The sequence below is a fragment of the Tachyglossus aculeatus genome, chromosome 1 (genome assembly GCF_015852505.1).
Source record: "Tachyglossus aculeatus isolate mTacAcu1 chromosome 1, mTacAcu1.pri, whole genome shotgun sequence".
Classification (NCBI taxonomy): Eukaryota; Metazoa; Chordata; class Mammalia; order Monotremata; family Tachyglossidae; genus Tachyglossus; species Tachyglossus aculeatus.
In genome coordinates this window covers 72,238,486-72,260,275 of record NC_052066.1, presented here as the reverse complement: position 1 = coordinate 72,260,275, position 21,790 = coordinate 72,238,486, and the positions used below count along the sequence as shown (strand labels likewise).

The 21,790-nt window shown below is 44.4% G+C and overlaps 1 protein-coding gene across 1 annotated transcript in view; it reads right to left on the bottom strand.

The window, feature by feature from the left end:
* Nucleotides 1-21,790, bottom strand: part of INPP5D (inositol polyphosphate-5-phosphatase D) — a 217,429-nt gene that overhangs the window by 98,523 nt on the left and 97,116 nt on the right. Inside the window, exon 5 of the mRNA XM_038749732.1 lies at nucleotides 9,136-9,276. Coding sequence (XP_038605660.1) covers nucleotides 9,136-9,276 — 141 coding nt within the window. The remainder of the gene's footprint in view (nucleotides 1-9,135; nucleotides 9,277-21,790) is intronic.

Below are 21,790 nucleotides of genomic sequence, written 5' to 3'. Positions count from 1 at the left end.
GACTGGGAGTGAGGAGACCTTGGTTCTGTCTCAGCTCCACCACTTACCTACTAAGAGCATGGCAGTTAACCTCTGTGCCTCAGTTTTCTCACCTGCAAAATGGGAATAGAATATCCACTTTCCCTCTCTCAGACTGTGAGTCCCCTGTGGGACAGGGACTGTGTCCAATCACTTTATCTTGTATCTACCTGAGTCCATGGCATATACTAAGGACCACATCATTATTACACCTTAAAATTTCTTCTTTCGGAGGAATGTCATATCTAGGAGCTTTATTTATTTTTTTTGATGGCATTTATTAAGCGCTTACTATGTGCAAAGCACTGTTCTAAGCGCTGGGGAGGTTACAAGGTGATCAGGTTCTTCCACATGGGGCTCACAGTCTTAATCCCCATTTTACAGATGAGGGAACTGAGGCCCAGAGAAGTTAAGTGACTTGCCCAAAGTCACACAGCTGACAAGTGGCGGAGTCTGGATTTGAACCCATGACTTCTGACTCCAAAGCCTGTGCTCTTTCCACTGAGCCATGCTACTTCTCTATATTTGATCCAGTAAGGACTTCCTGGATTGAAATTTTCCATATTTACTCCCCAAATTGCTCCATCTGGCAACCATCAAATGGGGGAGGGGAATCAAGACTAGCAATGAGTGGAGTAGGAAAAAATAAGAAAGGGAGAAGAAAAGGAGAAGAGAAGGAAGGAAAAGCTAATAGGGCATTTGCCTCTACTGCAGTCTCCATAGTGCTGCACACAATAGGCACACAATGAATTACAATAATAATAATAATGATGATATTTGTTAAGCGTTTACTATGTGCCAAGCACTGTTCTAAGTGCTGGAGTAGATACAGGGTTATCAGGTTGTCCCACGTGAGGCTCACAGTCTAAATTCCCATTTTACAGATGAGGTAACTGAGGCACAGAGAAGTTAATTGACTTGCCCAAAGTCACACAGCTGACAAGTGGTGGAGTCAGAATTTGAATCCACGACCTCCAATTCCCAAGCCCATGATCTTTCCACTAAACCATGCTGCTTCTCACCCATTTTCTTCCTACCCCAGTGAATGCCACGATCATTGCATTATATATTCATTCATTCAATCGTATTTATTGAGCGCTTACTGTGTGCAGAGCATTGTACTAAGTGCTTGGGAAGTACACGGTGGTAACATATAGAGATTGTCCCTACCCAACAATGGGCTCACAGTCTAAAAGTGTGACTATATATATTTATATATAGCTATAGATAGATATATATATTCTAGAAGTGAATATACACACACACACACACACACACACACACACACATATATATAAATCAATAGTATTTATTGAGCGCTTACTGTGTGCAGAGCACTGTACTAAGCACTTGGGAAATACAAGATGGCAACATATAGAGACAGTCCCTACCCAACAGTGGGCTCTGTACTAAGCGCTTGGGAAGCACAAGATGGCAACATATAGAGACAGTCCCTACCCAACAGTGGGCTCACAGTCTGAAAGGGGGAGACAGAGAACAAAACCAAACATACTAACAAAACAAAACAAATAGATATGCACAAGTAAAACAGAGTAACAAATATGTACAGACATATATACATATATACAGGTGGAAGAGAAGAGAAGTGACTTGCCCAGGGTCACCCAGCAGACAAGTGGAGGAGCCAGAATTCGAACCCAGGTCCTCCTGACTCCCAGGGCCAGCTCTAGCCACTAGGCCGTGCCACTTCTCAGGTGGAGGGAGACAGAGGCACCCAGGAAAGTCTGCGACTGGAAGGTGGTAATCCTAATAATTGTGGTATTTGTTGAGCACTGTTCTAAGCGCTGGGGTGGATACAAGCTAATCAGGTTGGACACAGTCCCGGTCCCACGCGGAGCTGACACTCTTAATCCCTGTTTCACAGGTGAGGGAACTGAGGCCCAGAGAAGTGAAGCGACTTGCCCAAGGTCACCAGCAGACACGTGGTAGAGCCGGGATTAGAACCCACGTCCTTTGAGTCCAGGCTCGGGCTCTGGTCGCTAGACCACACTGCTCCTAAAAACGACTGGTTGTTTTTTGGAGGATGGACACAGCTCTGATTCACGCATTTCCCGTCAACTACACGCAAATGTAAACTGTGTGTCTGAGGGTCTCTGGGGGCGTCTTCGGGTTTGAACAGAAACCTCCCGCTCCATCCCATCCCTCCAGACTGTACTCTCCCTCGTTCCTTCATTCCTGCGTTTAATCGTATTTATTGATATATATATATATATATATATATATATATTCTCTTCAAAAATTTGGCTGGGGAGGGAATTGTGCAATAGAGACAATTATCAATCTATCAGTCAATCAATTATGAAATCATTGTAGTAATACCAAAGTAGATGATGGTCAAAATATAAAGATTAAATGCATTCATTCATTTATATTTATTGAGCACTTACTGTGTGAGGAGCACTGTATTAACTGCTTGAAAAGTACAATTCAGCAAAAAGGAGAGACAGTCTCCCCCACACCGGGATTAGAGCTGCCGATTTTGATCAGAGGCCTGGAGGGAATGTTAACACTTCTGAGGGGATTCGAAGAAGGAGGGCAGTAGGGTCACCTTTGAAAATGAGGAATGAATCTACGTAGCTTTAGTTTTCCTTCACGTTTGAAGACCATTTTACTGATGGTGAGATTTCGGTATCTTTCCCTCTCTCTCTATATATATATATACATGTGTATATATGTATACACACACACACATATATATCTATATATGTACATATATAGATATACATATATATATCTATATATGTACATATATAGATATACACAGAGAGACACACACACATAGAGAGAGAAGATATATGGAAGATATATAGTAGAAGCAGCGTGGCTTAGTAGAAAGAGCATGGGCTCGGGAGTCAGAGGATGTGGGTTCTAATCCCAGCTCTGCCACTTGCCTCTTGTGTAAGCTTGGGCAAGCCACTTAACTTCCCTGTGTGCCTCATACGTGCCTCAGTTACCTCATCTGTAAAATGGGGATTAAGATTGTGAGCCCCATGTGGGACAACCTGATTACCTTGTATCTACCCCGACACTTGGAACAGTGCTTGGCACATAGTAAGAACTTAACAAATACCATCATAATTATTATGATATTCCCTATCTAAAAGGTAAAAGATACGGAGTGGCTGACTGAGCTCAAAAAAATCAGACGAAAGATCTGAGGGGTCATAGTGAGCCACACGCAGCGTCGTATTACTAAAAGTCTCATTACAATCCTGGGATATGTGAGAGTATGACATGCAAGGGTGGGAAGGAATTCTCCACAAGCCTCAGCTTAGGGCTCCATGCTAAAACAGACTAGAAACTTGCTCTGAAGGAGTGTCATGCCCCCAGTCTAAGGCTGCTTTGTCATTTCTGGATCTTTACTGACCCATTTCCTTGCTCCAGTTTTTGGTGTGGTTTTTTTTTTATTTATTTTTAAAACTCTGGGACCACTGAACCTGGAAATGGCATAGCATGGTGTAATAAGCAGTCTCCTAGCTATGCTCAAACCTGTCATGTTCTAAGTCAACAGAATGTGGTAGAAAGACCACACTCAGGTTCAGGCATGGTGGTGTTATTCATTCTGCATCAGCGTGGCTCAGTGACAAGAGCCCGGGCTTGGAAATCAAATCATGGGTTCTAATTCCGTCTCCGCCACTTAGCTGTGTGACCTTGGGCAAGTCACTTACCATCTTTGGGCCTCAGTTACATCTGTAAAATGGGGATTAAGACTGTGAGCCTCACGTGGGACAACCTGATTAACTTGTAACTCCCCCAGCGCTTAGAACAGTGCTTGGCATATAGTAAGTGCTTAACAAATACCATTATTATTGTTATTATTAACTTCAGGCCCTGTCTAGACTACAGCCTCATCCTCTAGACTGTAAGCTCACTGTGGGCAGCAAATGTGTCTGTTTACTGTTATGTCATACTCTTCTAAGCACTTAGTACAGTGCTTGGCATATAGTAAGTGCTTAACAAATACCATTATTATTGTTATTATTATTTACTTCAGGCCCTGTCTAGACTACAGCCTCATCCTCTAGACTGTAAACTCACCGTGGGCAGCAAATGTGTCTGTTTACTGTTATGTCGTACTCTTCCAAGCGCTTAGTACAGTGCTTAATAAATATGAACGAATGAATGAATGAATTTCGGGCTGGGAAAGTAGTAGCTTTGCACTTGGATCTGTGACCTTTGGGCATTTGATGTTCACCCCACCAGCACAGATGTATATGCCTATAAATCATATATTATTAATGCTTTTACATCGATATCTGTCTCCCCCTCTACAACATAAGCTCATTGTGGACAGGGAATGTGTCTACCAACTGTGTTGTACTCTCCCAAGAGCTTAGTACAGTACTAAGCACGTAGTAAGCACTCAGTAAATACCATGGATGATAGTTACAGTTCTTATTATTAGTTTGGAGAAGAGAGGGCTAAGAGACAACCCAATAATTGCTTTCCAGATTATGAAGAGCTATTTCCTGCAGGATTGTTGACTAGTTTTTCATCTCTTCCAAAGAAAATCAACTTCACCTGCACTGGATAAAGCTAAATAAGTTGACAGGAAGAGCTGGAAATAATCAATCAGTAATTCGATAAGGAAACCTGCTTAATCTCCTCATCTGGAGATCTTTAAGAAAAGCTAAACCATCAGCTCTTGGATTCCCTAGATTCTGATTTTCTTGGATAGAGGAGGATGGACTGAATGACCTCTTGGGAGGTTTCCTGCCAGCTCAGAGATACTAATAAATTCCACCTGACAGATTGTAAACTCATAATGGTCAGGCAACTTGTCTGCCAAATCTGTTTCACTGTACTCTCCCAAATGCTTAGTACAGTGATGATGATGATGGTGTTTTTTAAGTCTTTGTTGTTTTTGTCCAGAAACACTCTGGGCATGTTACTCCCCTCCTCAAAAATCTCCAGTGGCTATCAATCAACCTATGCATCAGGCAGAAACTCCTCACCCTCGGCTTCAAGGCTGTCCATCCCCTTGCCCCCTCCTACCTCACCTCCCTTCTCTCCTTCTCCAGCCCAGCCCGCACCCTCCGCTCCTCCGCCGCTAATCTCGTCACAGTGCCTCCTTCTCGCCTGTCCCGCCGTCGACCCCCGGCCCATGTCCTCCCCCTGGCCTGGAATGCCCTCCCTTCACACACCCGCCAAGCTAGCTCTCTTCTTCCCTTCAAGGCCCTACTGAGAGCTCACCTCCTCCAGAAGGCCTTCCCAGACTGAGCCCCCTTCTCATCTCCCCCTCCTCCCCCTCCCCCCACCTTACCTCCTTCCCCTCCCCACAGCACCTGTATATATGTATGTTTGTACATATTTATTACTCTATTTTATTTGTACATATTTATTCCATTTATTTTATTTTGTTAATATGTTTTGTTTTGTTCTCTGTCTCCCCCTTCTAGACTGTGAGCCCACTGTTGGGTAGGGACTGTCTCTATATGTTGCCAACTTGTACTTCCCAAGCACTTAGTACAGTGCTCTGCACACAGTAAGTGCTCAATAAATATGACTGAATGAATGAAAGAAGTGACTCGCCCAAAGTCACACTGCTGACAAGTGGCAGAGCAGGGATTAGAACCCACGACCTCTGACTCCCAAGCCCACGCTCTTTCCACTAAGCCACGCTGTTTCATAATAAGTCGTCAATAAATACAATCAATTGATGGAAATTCACAAGTTTCTCTCAGATTAAGGAAGGCACCATCAACAAATGATTGTGCAGGGGAATTGGATCACTCAGGTGTGGTAGGAATGACGGGGTAAACAAGGAGCTGAAACAGCCAGAGTGCCTGATGGCAAAGTAACAGGAGATGGGGATTTTGGAAAGCTTGACATTAGGATCCGTGCACGGCTTTGCAGGTAGAGGGAGAGCCTGCTGCCATCATGCTAACTAGGTGACCTGATCCCAATCTTTCTGCCTGGGAAAATGCAAGCAGTAACTAAAGCATTTGGAGAGGCTGCTCCTATGCCAAAGTATTTTTGGGAAGCCACACGGAAGGAATTGAAAATACATCTTCTTTGACGCAAGAAGCAGCAGCACAGACTGGGCTCTCAGCAACAGCAGCAATATAAAAATCTGTTCCATAGCTATCACAGAAGAGTCTTTCTTAAAGGGAAACTGACACTTCGGAGGCATTTTCCATTACACCGTTGTTTGCTTTGTTCTGACGACTTGACACCTGTCCGTATGTTTTGTTTTGTTGTCTGTCTCCCCCTTCTAGACTGTGAACCCATTGTTGGGTAGGGACCATCTCTATATGTTGCCAACTTGTACTTCCCAAGTGCTTAGTACAGTGCTCCTTACACAGTAAGCGCTCAATAAATATGACTGAATGAATGAATGCTATTACCACAATACGAGTAGAAGGAAATTTTCTCAGAAGAAACTTCTAAAAGATGAGCATCTCAAGATGCTATGATTTGTTAACAGCAAGTCTTGCCCCAGTTTTAGAGGGTTCAGCTCACATGGTGATATTCTAATGTCCAAAATCCCCTCATGTATTCTCTCAAGAGATCTCCAACCTATCAAAAATGTACCCTCTCCACCTCCCACTCCATCCTTTGTCACTTTGTAAAGATATTTCTTCCATCTTTGACCACCACCTTCAACTGCTCGTGTTCGGATGGCTCCCTCCCCTTGGCCTTTATACCCACCTCTATCTGCCCAATCATAAAAAAAAAACACTTCTCTGGATCCCACTGCACCATCCAGCTATATCCCTCCTCCTCTAGACTGTAAGCTCACTGTGGGCAGGGAACGTAAGATCTCCAAATCTCATAGTACAGTGAACTGCATACAGTCAGCACTCAATAAATGATTGATCGGTATTTACCAAGAAAGCCAACACACTCTATAGTTTAATGATAGGGCTATGTTCAGAAAGTGTTTCTTATTTGGATGTACATAATTACAAAATGATTTCCAGGTATGATTTGTACTTGAATATTTCACCCATTTATTTATATGATTCGAATCCTGGGAATATTGTTTTTAGGTAGTTTGATTTCCTTTGTTTCTAGTCTAAAAAAACAAAAAAGGCAAAAGCAACCTCATTTACTCCCTTTCATTCATTCATTCATTCAATCGTATTTATTGAGCACTTACTGTGTGCAGAGCACTGTACTAAGTGTTTGGGAAGTACAAGTCGGTCCCCATAGAGACAGTCCCTACCCAACAATGGGCTCACAGTCTAGAAGGAGGAGACAGATAACAAAAACAAAACATGTAGAAAGGTGTCAAAATCATCAGAACAAATAGAATTAGAGCTATATTCACATCGTTAACAAAATAAATAGAATAGTAAATTTGTACAAGTAAAATAGAGTAATAAATCTGTACAAATATATACAAGTAAGTTTCCTCTTATGCCAGCTCAAACAGGTTTTATTCCTTGTAGATATTAAATCAAAAAGGTTCAACTCCTACTTACAAATGAATGAACAAAATGCCTATTGGAGATGGAATAATATGTAAACCCACTTTCAATTCTGTGTGCTAGTCAGGATCAGGAAAAGGCTGGTAAATTGAAATCCACAGATGATCCCCAAAGTTCATTTCAGTTATTAGTTTTAACTCTTCCCCTGGCATCAAGACTTTCAGCAAAGCATTAAACAGCAAAATGGACACATTTTAGCTTCTTCTCCAAGCTAACGAGCAGCGAAATCAACAAAAATGGCAAGAGCCGGGAGATGAGAGAAAAGCAGTCTAGGAGATAACCAGACCAGTTGAAATAGTAGTAGTAATGACATTTATTGAGCATTTACTGAATGCAATGCACCTTACTAGGCACTTGTGAAATACAACAGAAGTACAGGTCACCTTCCCTGCCTACAAGGAGAGTACACTCAAATAGGGATCTGACAGGGAAAACTGTAAAACTCCAAATAAAGCACCACGCTCTGAATAACTAAACTCTGGTAGTATATGGCTGCAAAAAGGAAAATGCTCTTCCCTTGGTGTAATGGAAGATCTAATCAGCAATAGCAGGTCTACAACCAGCTCCTAGATCTGGACCTCCCGGCACTTTTATCAGGATGTTTTCCTTAGGGAACACCCCCCTGATGAGTATTTCGGTCTTCTGAATCATGTAAGAACCATTTGGGGAGGTGAACTTCCCCTCCTAGGAAGGTCTTTCTGCTCATCTGCTGTATTTCATTCAATTTTGATACTTATTTTTGTCCTTTTACCCAGAGGGATTCTGAAATGAGGGTACTCCTGAGAAACAAAATGACTAATGAAGCCATTAGTGACAGATTCATGGCCCATGAGGAACAATAGAAGAAAATTTAAAGTCATTTTAGCGGGCAGGAGAAACCAACCTCAGTTCTTTGCAGCACCCTCATCTGTGAGTTTCATCTTTCTGCCCCTTCCAGAATGGGTAATGACAATCAAACAATTGTATGTATTAAGCACTTAGTGTGTGCAGAGCATTCATTCATTCATTCAATCGTAATTATTGAGTGCTTACTATGTGCACAGCACTGTACTAAGCGCTTGGGAAGTACAAGTTGGCAAAGTATAGAGACGGTCCCTACCCAACAACGGGCTCACAGTCTAGAAGGGGAGACAGACAACAAAACAAAACATGTGGGCAGGTGTCAAGTCATCAGAATAAACAGAAATAAAGCTAGATGCACATCATTAACAAAATAAATAGAATAGTAAATATGTACAAGTAAAATTAATAGAGTAATAAATCTGTACAAACATATATACAGGTACTCTGAGGAGGGAAAGGAGGTAGGGCGGGGGGAAGGGGAGGAGGAAAGGAAAAAGGAGGCTCAGTCTGGGAAGGCCTCTTGGAGGAGGTGAGCTCTCAGTAGGGCTTTGAAGGGAGGAAGAGAGCTAGCTTGGTGGAAGTGTGGAGGGAGGGCATTCCAGGCCAGGGGGAGGACGTGGGCCGGGGGTCGACAGAGAGACAGGCAAGAACGAGGTACAGTGAGGAGGTTAGTGGCAGAGGAGCGTCGGGTGCGGGCTGGGCTGTAGAAGGAGAGCACTGTACTAAACACTTGGGAGAGTACAATATAACAGACACATTCCCTCCCCACAGATGAACTTAAAGCCTAGAGAACTGACACAAAGCAAACCACCTTCTTTACCTGTACAGGTCTTTGCAGAGAAGCATGGTCAGTTTCTTCAGCTGGGGGAGGTTGCTGGATCCCGTCTTGGCAAACTCGAAGTCTGAGGTGACCTGGTTGTTGAGGTAATCCTGGATGGCTTTCAGATGCTCTTCTGGAAGACTGGGAAATAGCAGAGGCAGAGTTAGTCAACCAACTTCATCACCCTCAAAGGCCCGAATTCCAGAAAGCCTTCTCCACAAGCACTTCAGTGGCACAACCTCGACCAAGACTGGTTGGCGTGGCGAGCCCTTTCCCTCGGCAACAGATCTTTCTAGGAACAGGTAAGAGGAAAGGGAGAATAGAGGGCAGAGAGATGTGCCATTTCTCTGAATGCTGATCCCTATCTACTGTTGATTTCTATCTCCTATCGTCTCCGGCAAATGGCTGAGACGCTTCATCAGGAACCTGCCACTTTCTCACTGGAGCTCCAATCAATCAATCAATCGTATTTATTGAGCACTTACTGTGTGCAGAGCACTGTACTAAGCACTTGGGAAGTACAAGTTGGCGACACATAGAGACAGTCCCTACCCAACAGTGGGCTCACAGTCTAAAAGAGGGAGACAGAGAACAAAACCGAACATACTAACAAAATAAAATAAATAGAATAGATATGTACAAGTAAAATAAGTAAATAAATAAATAGAGAAGCCCCTGCTGGAGATGTGCCCTGTGGATCCAAGTGGCATCAGCGTGACCCCCCTGGCCTCCTTCACCACTGGATGAACCCTCCCCAGCTCTCCTCCAACATCACTGAGGAGCCTCAATCTTGACAAAGGCTGAACCACCCAGGGAGGAAAGAGGAAAGCAGTCGCAGGCTGTTGCTGCCTTTACAAAACCTTGGGAAGACTCTGGTGGCTGCTGATTAAGCGCTTAGTACAGTGCTCTGCACCCAGTAAGCGCTCAATAAATATGATTGAATGAATGACTGTAGCGGTCACTGTGGCCACAGTTGTGATCAAGAACTCTAAGCCGCAAGTAGAAGCAGCAGAGAAGCAGCGTGGCTTAGTGGATAGAGCATTGGCCTGAGAGTCAGAAGGACCTGATCTTGGCTCTGCCACTTGTCTGCTGTGTGACCTTGGGCAAGTCACTTAACTTCTCTGGGTCTCAGTTACCTTATCTGTAAAATGGGGATTAAGAGTGTCAGCCTCATATGGGACAGACTCTGTGTCCAAGCTGGTTAACTTGTATCTACCCCACTGTTCAGAACCGTGCTTGGCACATAGTAAGCGATTAACAAGTACCATTATGATTTATCATTAGTAGTAGCCTGAAATCCTACTCCACTAGCCACTGTACCCTACTGAGCTTTGTTCTCATTTTCCACATCTTTATACTGTCTTAGAGTTTTGTTTCACCTCTCTGTGTATGTTACACAGCAAGCATTTAATATTATTACCCCTATTACTGGCATCACTTAAGCATTAAGGGGCCAACAGGTCTCATCTTGAGAGTTTAAACTCGATAAATCGAAGAATCAACTACATTTTTAGATCATGGGCATGCAGAAATGCCAACAAAAAACAGGAATTGAAATACATTTTTATAATTATAATTTTTAGATTTTTTTTTAAGTGGGGAGAGTGGGAGTTCCTCTATACATACTCAAAAGTAGAGGGGACGCATGGGGAAGCAGCGTGGTGTAGTGGATAGAGCACGGGCCTGGGAGTAGGAAGAACTTGAGTTCTAATCCTGGCTCTGCCACTGTCTACTGTGTGCATTTGGGTAAGTCACTTCAATTCTCTGTGCCTCCTTTTCCTCATTTGAAAAATAGGGGGTAAGACTGTGAAACCTATATGGGACTGGGACTGTGTCCAACCTAATTAACTTGTATATACCCCAGCACTTAGTAAATGCTTAACAAAATACCAAAAAAAAAAAAAAGGAAAAAAAAAGAGGCTATCCTCAGCATCATATCTAATATGGTCAACATTCCTGAAATTGGAAGGATGGTTATGAATTTAGGGATGTCATTCCATCATCTGAAATGCCTGAGGTGGGGTCCATTCATTGGTGCCAATTCCTAATTTTGGGTGCTAGAGCAAGGCGAGAAAAGGGAATTTGGGAGGAGAGTAAGGAAGGCAGGACTTGAGAACCGCAGGCAAGCTACGGAGAGCTGACAGGAAGACCCGGTTTAGAATTTTTTTCCCCGCTGTGCTCAGTACTCTTTGGCCCAGTTGGGTCTCAGGATGAAGAGGGTGGGGAATCCTCTATGGGGGCAAAAACAAAGATTTCACTTTCACAGCTGGAAACCCAACAGGTCAATGGCTCTTTTAAGTCTTATGAGGTTGGCAGCTGAGAACCCATTAGGGTCTTGCCTTCCACAGTGCTGAAGGGGAGGGGACAAACCAAGCTGGCTACAGGAAGAGGGGAGGAATGGAGGGAAGCAGAATAACCACGAGCTACTCATCTGCCTCCTCTTCTACTTTTTCAGCAACAGGAGAAGCGGCGTGGCTCAGAAGAAAGAGCATGGGCTTTGGAGTCAGAGGTCATGGGTTTGAATCCCGGCTCCACCACTTGTCAGCAGTGGCGCTTTGGGCAAGCCACTTAACTTCTCTGTGCCTCAGTTACCTCACCTGTAAAATGGGATTAAGACTGTGAGCCCCACGTGGGACAACCTGATCACCTTGTATCCCCCAGCGCTTAGAACAGTGCTTTGCACATAGTAAGCGCTAAGTAAATGCCATTATTATTATTATTATTAATATTATTATTATTATTATTATTATTACTATTGCCACCCAAGGCTCTAAGGGCTTATCCTGGGGCAGTCCGGGATACTTGATTTGGCCCAGACTGAGCTGAGCTGCTAGAGTTGTTGCTCGGCTCTCTCGGCCCTGGCAGCGCAGAACAGGCCAGACCAGTTTTAGTGCCAGGCACTGTAATAATAATAATAATAATAATAATAATAATAATAATAATGGTATTTGTTAAGCACTTACTATATGTAAAGCACTGTTCTAAGTGCTGGGGAGATACAAGGTGATCAGGTTGTCCCATGGGGGGGCTCACAGTCTTAATCCCCATTTTACAGATGAGGGAACTGAGGCCCAGAGAAGTGAAGTGACTTGCCCAAAGTCACACAGCTGACAAGTGGAGGAGCCGGGATTTGAACCCATGACCTCTGACTCCAAAGCCCGTGCTCTTTCCACTGAGCCACGCCGCTTCTCTTGGTATTTGTTAAGCACTTATTATGTGCCAAGCACTGTTCCATACACTGGAGTACATACAAGGCAATGAGGTTGGACGCAATCCCTGACCCACATGGGGCTCACAGTCTTAAATGCCATTTTACAAATGAGGTCACTGAGGCACAGAGAAATTGAGTGACTTGCCCGAGGTCACACAGATGAAGTTGTGCTAGTGGGCGGTCTGAACACAGACTGTCAAGTTGGGATGGAAGGATCATCATCATCATCAATCGTATTTATTGAGCGCTTACTATGTGCAGAGCACTGTACTAAGCGCTTGTGAAGTACAAATTGGCAACATATAGAGACAGTCCCTACCCAACAGTGGGCTCACAGTCTAAAAGGGGGAAACAGAGAACAAAACCAAACATACTAACAAAATAAAATAGAATAGATATGTACAAATAAAATAAATAAATAAATAGAGTAATAAATATGTACAAACATATTTTGTTTGTATACAAACATAAGGATGAGCTTCTGAGGACCCAGGGTCAGGGATGCAGAGCTGAGGGTGGGAGGGGTTGGCGGAAGGGTCTTTGGATCAAGGATTCAGAGCTGGGGGTTGAAGAGTCAGGGGCTGTGGGATTTCTTTACTAAGCACTGGGGTAGATGCAAACAAATCGGGTTGTACACAGTCTCTGTCCCTTGTGGGGCTCACACTATAAATCCTTATTTTACAGATGAGGTAACTGAGGCCCAGAGAAGTTATGTGACTTGCCCAAGGTCACACAGCAGACACGGTACTAGAACCCAGGAGCTTCTGATTCCCAGGCCTGTGGCACTCTCTCCTCTACCACCTGAGGAGAAGTGACACCAGAAGTGGCCTGGCCAGTCTGTCCCAGAATGGGTCAGAAGAGAGGGACTCTGTCTCCTCTCTCCCCTCTCTGCCCCCACCACACCCCCAGACCCATTTAAACTCTCTGTGGCCCTGTCCCTCCAGCCTTCTCCTCCCTCCTTTCTGCCTCCTCAACAGATTTTTTTCATTTTCCAGAAGTGAGTTCTAGACTTGGAAAGTCCTTTTATTCATTCAGTCAATCATCATCATCATCATCATCAATCGTATTTATTGAGCGCTTACTATGTGCAGAGCACTGTACTAAGCACTTGGGAAGTACAAATTGGCAACATATAGAGACAGTTCCTACCCAACAGTGGGATCACAGTCTAAAAGGGGGAGACAGAGAACAAAACCAAACATACTAACAAAATAAAATAAATAGAATAGATATGTACAAGTTAAATAAATAAATAGAGTAATAAATATGTACAAACATATATACATATACACAGGTGCTGTGGGGAACGGAAGGAGGTAAGATGGGGGGGATGGAGAGGGGGACGAGGGGGAGAGGAAGGAAGGGGCTCAGTGTGGGAAGGCCTCCTGGAGGAGGTGAGCTCTCAGTAGGGCCATGAAGGGAGGAAGAGAGCTAGCTTGGCGGATGGGCAGAGGGAGGGCATTCCAGGCCTGGGGGATGACGTGGGCCGGGGGTCGATGGCGGGACAGGCGAGAACGAGGTACGGTGAGGAGATTAGTGGCGGAGGAGCGGAGGGTGCGGGCTGGGCTGGAGAAGGAGAGAAGGGAGGTGAGGTAGGAGGGGGCGAGGTGATGGAGAGCCTTGAAGCCCAGGGTAAGGAGTTTTTAAATATGTTTATTTATTGAGCACTTACTGTGTGCAGAGCACCGCACTAAGCGCTTGGGAAGTACAAGTCGGCAATATATAGAGACGGTCCCTAACCAATAATGGGCTCCCAGTCTAGAAGGGGAAGACAGACAACAAAACAAAATACGTAGACAGGTGTCAAAATTATCAGAACAAATAGAATTAAAGGTATATGCACATCATTAACAAAATAAATAGAATAGTAAATATGTACCAGTAAAACAGAGTAATAAATCTGTACAAATATATATATACAAGTGCTGTGGGGAGGGGAAGGAGGTAGGGCGGGGGGGGATGGGGAGGAGGAGAGGAAAAAGGGGGATCAGTCTGAGAAGTCCTCCTGGAGGAGGTGAGCTCTGACCTGGGGAAGTGTTTCATTCACTTTTATTATTTTTTCTAGACTATATTTCTATATTTCTAGACTGTGAGCCCACTGTTGGGTAGGGACTGTCTCCATATGTTGCCAACTTGTACTTCCCAAGCACTTAGTACAGTGCTCTGCACTCAGTAAGTGCTCAATAAATATGACTGATTGATTGATTGATTCACAAGATTTGTTTGCAACATCTTCTGAGGCCTCAGTGCTAAACCAAACTGGGCAACTCATTCACAGTGCTATCAGGAATGCTGCTGTTTAGGCTTTCCAGTTGCTTCGGTATGGCTACTCGGGGGCAGGACTACTATTTCAGTAATATTACAGCACTTCTAATCAAATTATTTTACCCTGCCCTTTCCCCTATCTAATTTATTTCTAAGTCTGACAGCCCCTCTAGACTGTAAGTTCACTGTAATCAATCAATCGTATTTATCGAGCACTTATTGTGTGCAGAACACTGTTCTAAGTACTTGGGTGAGTACAATATAACAGAATTGGTGGACACATTTCCTTCCCACAGTGAGCTTACAGTCTAGATGGGAAGACAGACATTAAAATAAATAAATTATGGACATGTACATAAGTGCTGTGGGACTGAGGTCGGGGGTGAATAAAGAGAGTAAATCAGGGTAACGCAGAAAGGAGTGGGCAAAAAGGAAATGAGGGCTTAGTCAGGGAAGGCCTGTCTCTTAGAGGAGATGCGCTCTCTACAAGGATTTGAAGATAGGGAGAGTAATTGTCTGTCAGATATGAAGAGGGAAGGTGTTACAGGCCAGAGGTAGGATATTGGCGAGAAGTTGACAGTGAAATAGATGAGATCGAGGGACTGTGAGAAGGTTAAATTAGAGGAGCCAAGTGTGCAGGCTGGGTTGTATAGGAAAGTATCTAGGTGTTGTAGGAATGGGGCAAAGTGATTGAATACTTTAAAGCCAATGGAGAGTAGTTTCTATTTAATGCACAGGTGGATGGGCAACCATTGGAGATTCTCGAGGAGTGGGGAAACATGGCCTGAATGCTTTGTAGAAAAATGATCCGGGCAGCAGAGTGTAGTATGGACTAGAGTGGGGAGAGACAGGAGGTTGGGAGGTCATCAAGGACGCTGATACGGTAATCAAGGCAGGATAGGAAGAGTGATTGGATTAACATGGTAGCAGTTTGGATGGAGAGGAAAGGGTGGATTTTAGTGATGTCGTGAGGGTTGAACCTACAGGATTTAATGAGGGACTGAATATGTGGGTTGAAAGAGAGGCAGAGTCAAGGATAAAGCCAAGGTTACGGGCTTGTGAGACAGGAAGGTGGTGGAAGACAGGCTGCAGGATAACAGTCATACATCCCCTCCAATAAAATAAGCTCATCTGCAGACTCCTCTCTCTGTCCCTTTTCCTCATCCAGTAATTCTCACTTTACCTTCACTGCCTCATGTAAGCATATCTAGGAACACTGTCCCCAGGTAAATTTAGTATACAATAATCATAGTGATATTTAAGCACTTTCCATGTGCCAAGCACTCATACTCATACAAGTACAAAATAATCAGGGTGGACTCAGTCCCTGTCCCACATGGGGCTCCCATTCTAAGTAGGAGGGAGATCAGGTATTTAATCTCCATTTTACCAGCGAGGATCCCCTTACTGTAGGGGTTCCTCAAGCATCAGTTCTTGGTCCCCTTCTGTTCTCCATCTATACTCACTCCCTGGGTGACCTCATTCACTCCCATGGCTTCAACTATCATCTCTACTCTGATGACACCCAAATCTATATCTCCACCCCGGCTCTCTCTCCCTCCCTGCAGGCTCGTATCTCCTCCTGCCTTCAGGACATCTCCATCTGGATGTCTGTCCGCCATCCGAAACTCAACATGTCCAAGACTGAGCTCCTTATATTCCCTCCCAAACCCCGTCCTCTCCCTGACTTTCCTGTCACGGTAGACGGCACTACCATCCCTCCTGTCTCACAAGCCCGCAACCTTGGTTTCATCCTCGACTCCGCTCTCTCGTTCACCCCACACATCCAAGCCACCACCAAAACCTACCGGTCTCACCTCCACAACATTGCCAAGATCCACCCTTTCCTCTCCATCCAAACCGCTACCTTGCTGGTTCGATCTCTCATCCTATCCCGACTAGATTACTGCATCAGCCTCCTCTCTGATCTCCCATCCTCCTGTCTCTCCCCACTTCAGTCTATACTTCACTCTACTGCCTGGATTATCTTTCTACAGAAACGCTCTGGGCATAATAATAATAATAATGATGATGGCATTTATTAAGCGCTTACTATGTGCAAAGCACTGTTCTAAGCGCTGGGGAGGTTACAAGGTGATCAGGTTGTCCCACAGGGGGCTCACAGACTTAATCCCCATTTTACAGATAAGGTAACTGAGGCCCAGAGAAGTTAAGTGACTTGCCCAAAGTCACACAGCTGACAATTGGCAGAGCCGGGATTTGAACCCCTGACCTCTGACTCCAAAGCCCGTGCTCTTTCCACTGAGCCACACCGCTTCTCTGGCATGTCACTTCCTCTTCAAAAATCTCCAGTGGTTGCCTGTCAACCTATGAATCAAGCAAAAACTCCTCACTCCCAGCTTCAAGGCTGTCCATCACCTCACCCCCTCCTACCTCACCTCCCTTCTCTCCTTCTCCATCCCAGCCCGCACCCTCCACTCCTCTGCCACTAACCTCCTCACTGTACCTCGTTCTCACCTGTCCTGCTGTCGACCCCTGGCCCACGTCCTTCCTCTGGCCTGGAATGCCCTTCCTCCACACAACTGCCAAACTAGCACTTTTCTTTCCTTCAAAGCCCTGCTGAGAGCTCACCTCCTCTAGGAGGCCTTCCCAGACTGAGCCCCCTTTTTTCTCTCCTCGTCCCATCCCCACCGCCCCCCTGCCCTACCTCCTTCCCCTCCCTACAGCACTTGTATATCTTTGTACATATTTATTACTCTATTTTACTTGTTCATATTTACTACTCTATTTTATTAATGATGTGCATATAGCTATAATTCTATTTATTCGGATGGTTTTGACACCTGTCTACATGTTTTGTTTTGTTGTCTGTCTCCCCCCTTCTAGACTGTGAGCCCGTTGTTGGGTAGGGACCGTCTCCATAGGTTGCCGACTTGTACTTCCCAAGCGCTTAGTACAATGTTCTGCACATGGTAAGTGCTCAATAAATACGATTGAATGAATGAATGAATTTGTGACTTGCCCAGGATCTCACTGCAGGAAAATGGTGGAGTCTGGATTAGAACCTGGGACCTGACTCCCGGTCCCATTCTCTTCCACTAGGTCACAAAACAGTTCCTTAGATACCAAACATGGGACACCCAGTATCAACAATGATAATAAGCATTATTATAGTAGTATGTTAAGTGCTATGTGCCAAGCACTGTATAAAGGTCTGGCAATAATACAAGATAATCAAGTCCCACATGAGGCTTACAGTCTAAGTAAGGAGGGAGAACAAGTATTGAATCCCCATTTTACAGCTGACTGAAGCACAGAGAAGTTAAGAGACTCGCCCAGGTTGAAGAGCAGATATGTGGCAGTGTCTGGATTAGAACTCAGGTCCTCTGGCTCCCAGGCATGTGCTATTTCCATGAAACTGGTGCTGCTTCCCATATTCAAAATTATAGCACTTTCAGTATCCGGTGCTGCAGCACAATAACCAAACAGGGTCCCTAGCAACCTGCTAGCCAAAACACACAGTAAAAACACGGGCTGTGGCAGAACTGAGGGTTCCTTTAAACTGAGGATGATAGCTTTCTAATGAAGCATGCTCCAAAACTCGAAAATTCAGAGTTTTCTCAGATGCCGATTCTCATTCACTTTTGCTTTGATTACTTACCCCAAATGCCTTACGTATTCAGGATATCAAACGATGGCATCTCTGGAAGTGAAATTTCCCACAAATAGGGGTAGGACTGGAAAAGCTGATGACCCTATAATTCTCATTCATTCAATCGTACTTAATGAGCACTTACTGTGTGCAGAGTACTGGACTAAGCGCTTGGAAAGTACAATTTGGCAACAGAGAGAGACAATCCCTACCCAACAATGGGCTCACAGTCTGGAAGGGGGAGAGATAGACAACAAAACAAAACAAGTAGACAGGCATCAATAGCATCAATATAAATTTATTCTATTTATTTTATTTTGTTAATATGTTTTGTTTTGTTCTCTGTCTCCCCCTTCTAGACTGTGAGCCCACTGTTGGGTAGGTACCGTCTCTATATGTTGCCAACTTGCACTTCCCAAGCGCTTAGTACAGTGCTCTGCACACAGTAAGCACTCAATAAATACGATTGAATGAATGAATGAATGAAATAGACTTATAGATAATAATAATAATAATAATGGCATTTGTTAAACGCTTACTATGTGCCAAGCACTGTTTTAAGCACTGGGGTAGATACAAGGTAATCAGGTTGTCCCACATGGGGCTCACAGTCTTAATCCCCATTTTACAGGTGAGGTATCTGAAGCACAGAGACGGTAAGTGATTTGCTCAAAGTCACACAGCTGATGTGGCACAGTCAGGATTAGAACTCATGACCTCTGACTCCCAAGCCATGCTGCTTCTCTGCAGCATCATTAATAAAATGTACAGAATAATAAATATGTACATATACACACAAGTGCTGTGTGGCAGGGAGGCGGGTAGAGCAGAGTGAGGGAGTCGGGGTGATGGGGTGGGGAAGAGGAGCAGATAATAATAATAATAATCCCTCTGGACAATTTCAGTCTACGCAGCGCTCTCAGAAGTCAACAAAGTGACATACTGAAGAAACGTTCAGTTGTCAGAAACAATGAGATGGCTGACCTGATCCTCAGTTATTTCTGAATGATAGGGCATGGAAAACGTCGTACTGTCATGGCTCAAGATCCCAGACCGCATGGATAATCTCAAATTTTATACGCAACTCGTAAATAAACTGGCCTGTTGCATGAAGACTTTAAAGATAACTGTGCTCTCTGGACTGAAAGCTTGTTGTGGGCAGATAATGTTTCCATATATTGTTATATTGTATTCTCCAAAGCACTTAGCACAGTGCCGTACAATCAATCAATCAATCGTATTTATTGAGCGCTTACTGTGTGCAGAGCACTGTAGTAAGTGCTTTGGAAGTACAAGTTGGCAACATATAGAGATGGTCCCAACCCAACAGTGGGCTCACAGTTTAGAAGGGGGAGACAGAGAACAAAACAAAACGTTACCAAAATAAAATAGAAGAAATAGAGTAAATTTATATTGATGCTATTGATGCCTGTCTACTTGTTTTGTACAGTAAGTATTCAATAAATACAGCTGGATAAATGAATGAAAGTTGACAGAGAACACAAAACCATCTCTCATATGTCCAAGCTGGAAATGGAACAATTAGGCTCATTCAAAAAAAAAAAAAAAAAAGGCTAATTGCACAGCTTCACAATTAGGGAATTAATCCAAAGCAAACACATTGTGCTTTCCTCATTTTTCTTTTCCTTCTCACTGGGGTTTTCCCTCTCTGCTCCTCATCTTAAATGCACAGGAAAGGGAAATGAAGGGCTTTTGGAAATGATTTTCCAGGGTGAAATTCTAAATGAACAAACATTATAAGAAATATTCAAATTAAGATCGTCTAACAGTCTAACCTCTCCCTTACTGCACACACAGGCTGTGCCCATATAGTCAAATGATCTGAAGAACTCAGGCCTCCCAACAATACCAAAGCAGTTCAGGCCAAAAACTGTCTTGGAGCTGGAATAACTAGTTTAGGCCAAAGTATGAGTGTTTTTAAGTCTTGATTATGTGGACAATTGACATGTAAAGATTCAGGTTTCCTACTGCCAGGAAGCGTGGAGTTTCCACGAATTGAACAGGATATGTTGCATTCAGCCTACTCAATGGAAAGGCACAGTAAGAGGAAATACTGCCCAGGACTTAACCATCACAAAGGTGATTCTATAGAGCTCCGTGTCCACATCTCACCGCGGGGCCCTGGCCCTGAGCCGTTGGTGCTGGCATGGCCAGTTGTTTGGGGGCCGGCTTGGCCCCCATCCCCCCATCTTACCTCCTTCCCTTCCCCACAGCACCTGTATATATGTATATATGTTCGTACATATTTATTACTCTATTTATTTTACTTGTACATATCTATTCTATTGTATTTTGTTAGTATGTTTGGTTTTGTTCTCTGTCTCCCCCTTTTAGACTGTGAGCCCACTGTTGGGTAGGGACTGTCTCTATATGTTGCCAACTTGGACTTCCCAAGCGCTTAGTACAGTGCTCTGCACACAGTAAGCGCTCAATAAATACGATTGATGATGATGATGATGGTCCTAGTTCACCCCAGAGGGGACTCCTGGCTGTGTCTGCCCAGGCAAAGCCCACGGCCCCAGGGGCGGCTGCCAGCCCATGCCCCTCTGAGGTCTTGACACACAGATAACTCACAATTGGTTCTGCCAATTGCCAGCTGTGTGACTTTCGGCAAGTCACTTCGGTTCTTTGTGCCTCTGTTACCTCATCTGTAAAACTGGGATGAAGACTGTGAGACCCACGTGGGACAATCTGATCACCTTGTATCCTCCCCAGCGCTTGGAACAGTGCTTCTAGACTGTGAGCCCACTGTTGGGTGGGACCGTCTCTATATGTTGCCAACTTGTACTTCCCAAGCGCTTAGTACAGTGCTCTGCACACAGTAAGCGCTCAATAAATACGATTGATTGATTAGCACAAAGAAAGTGCATAACAAATGCCATCATTTTTTTATTATTATTAGATAAATACACAATTTAATGGGCTCCAGATTTAGCCATGCTGCCTGAGGAGGCGAAACCTATCGGCTTCCCGCTGAGGGCAGGCAGAGGAATGGCCAGCTGGCCGGACGCCTCTTTCTGGCCACCCAAAAGCCGGTGTGCCCAAGAGCCCGACCTGCAGGCTGTTTTCCCCTCACCCCTTGCTGGGCCTGTTTCCCATCCCTGCTCCCCTGAATTGGTCTGTCCGGCCTGCCCAAGAGAGCATGTGCCCTTCACCCTCCATCTTAGGAATAATAATGATGGCATTTATTAAGCACTTACTATGTACAAAGCACTGCGGAGGTTACAAAGTGATCAGGTTGTCCCACGGGGGGCTCACAGTCTTAGTCCCCATTTTACAGATGAGGTAACTGAGGCAAGAGAAGTTAAGTGACTTGCCCAGAGTCCCACAGCTAACAACTGGCGGAGCCGGGATTTGAACCCATGACCTCTGACTCCAAAGCCCAGGCTTTTTCCACTGTGCCATGAATCTGATTTGGCACAGATAAGCTACCTGCAGCCCCTCCTTCTATATTTATTTTATTTGTACATATCTATTCTATTTATTTTATTTTGTTAGTATGTTTGGTTTTGTTCTCTGTCTCCCCCTTTTAGACTGTGAGCCCA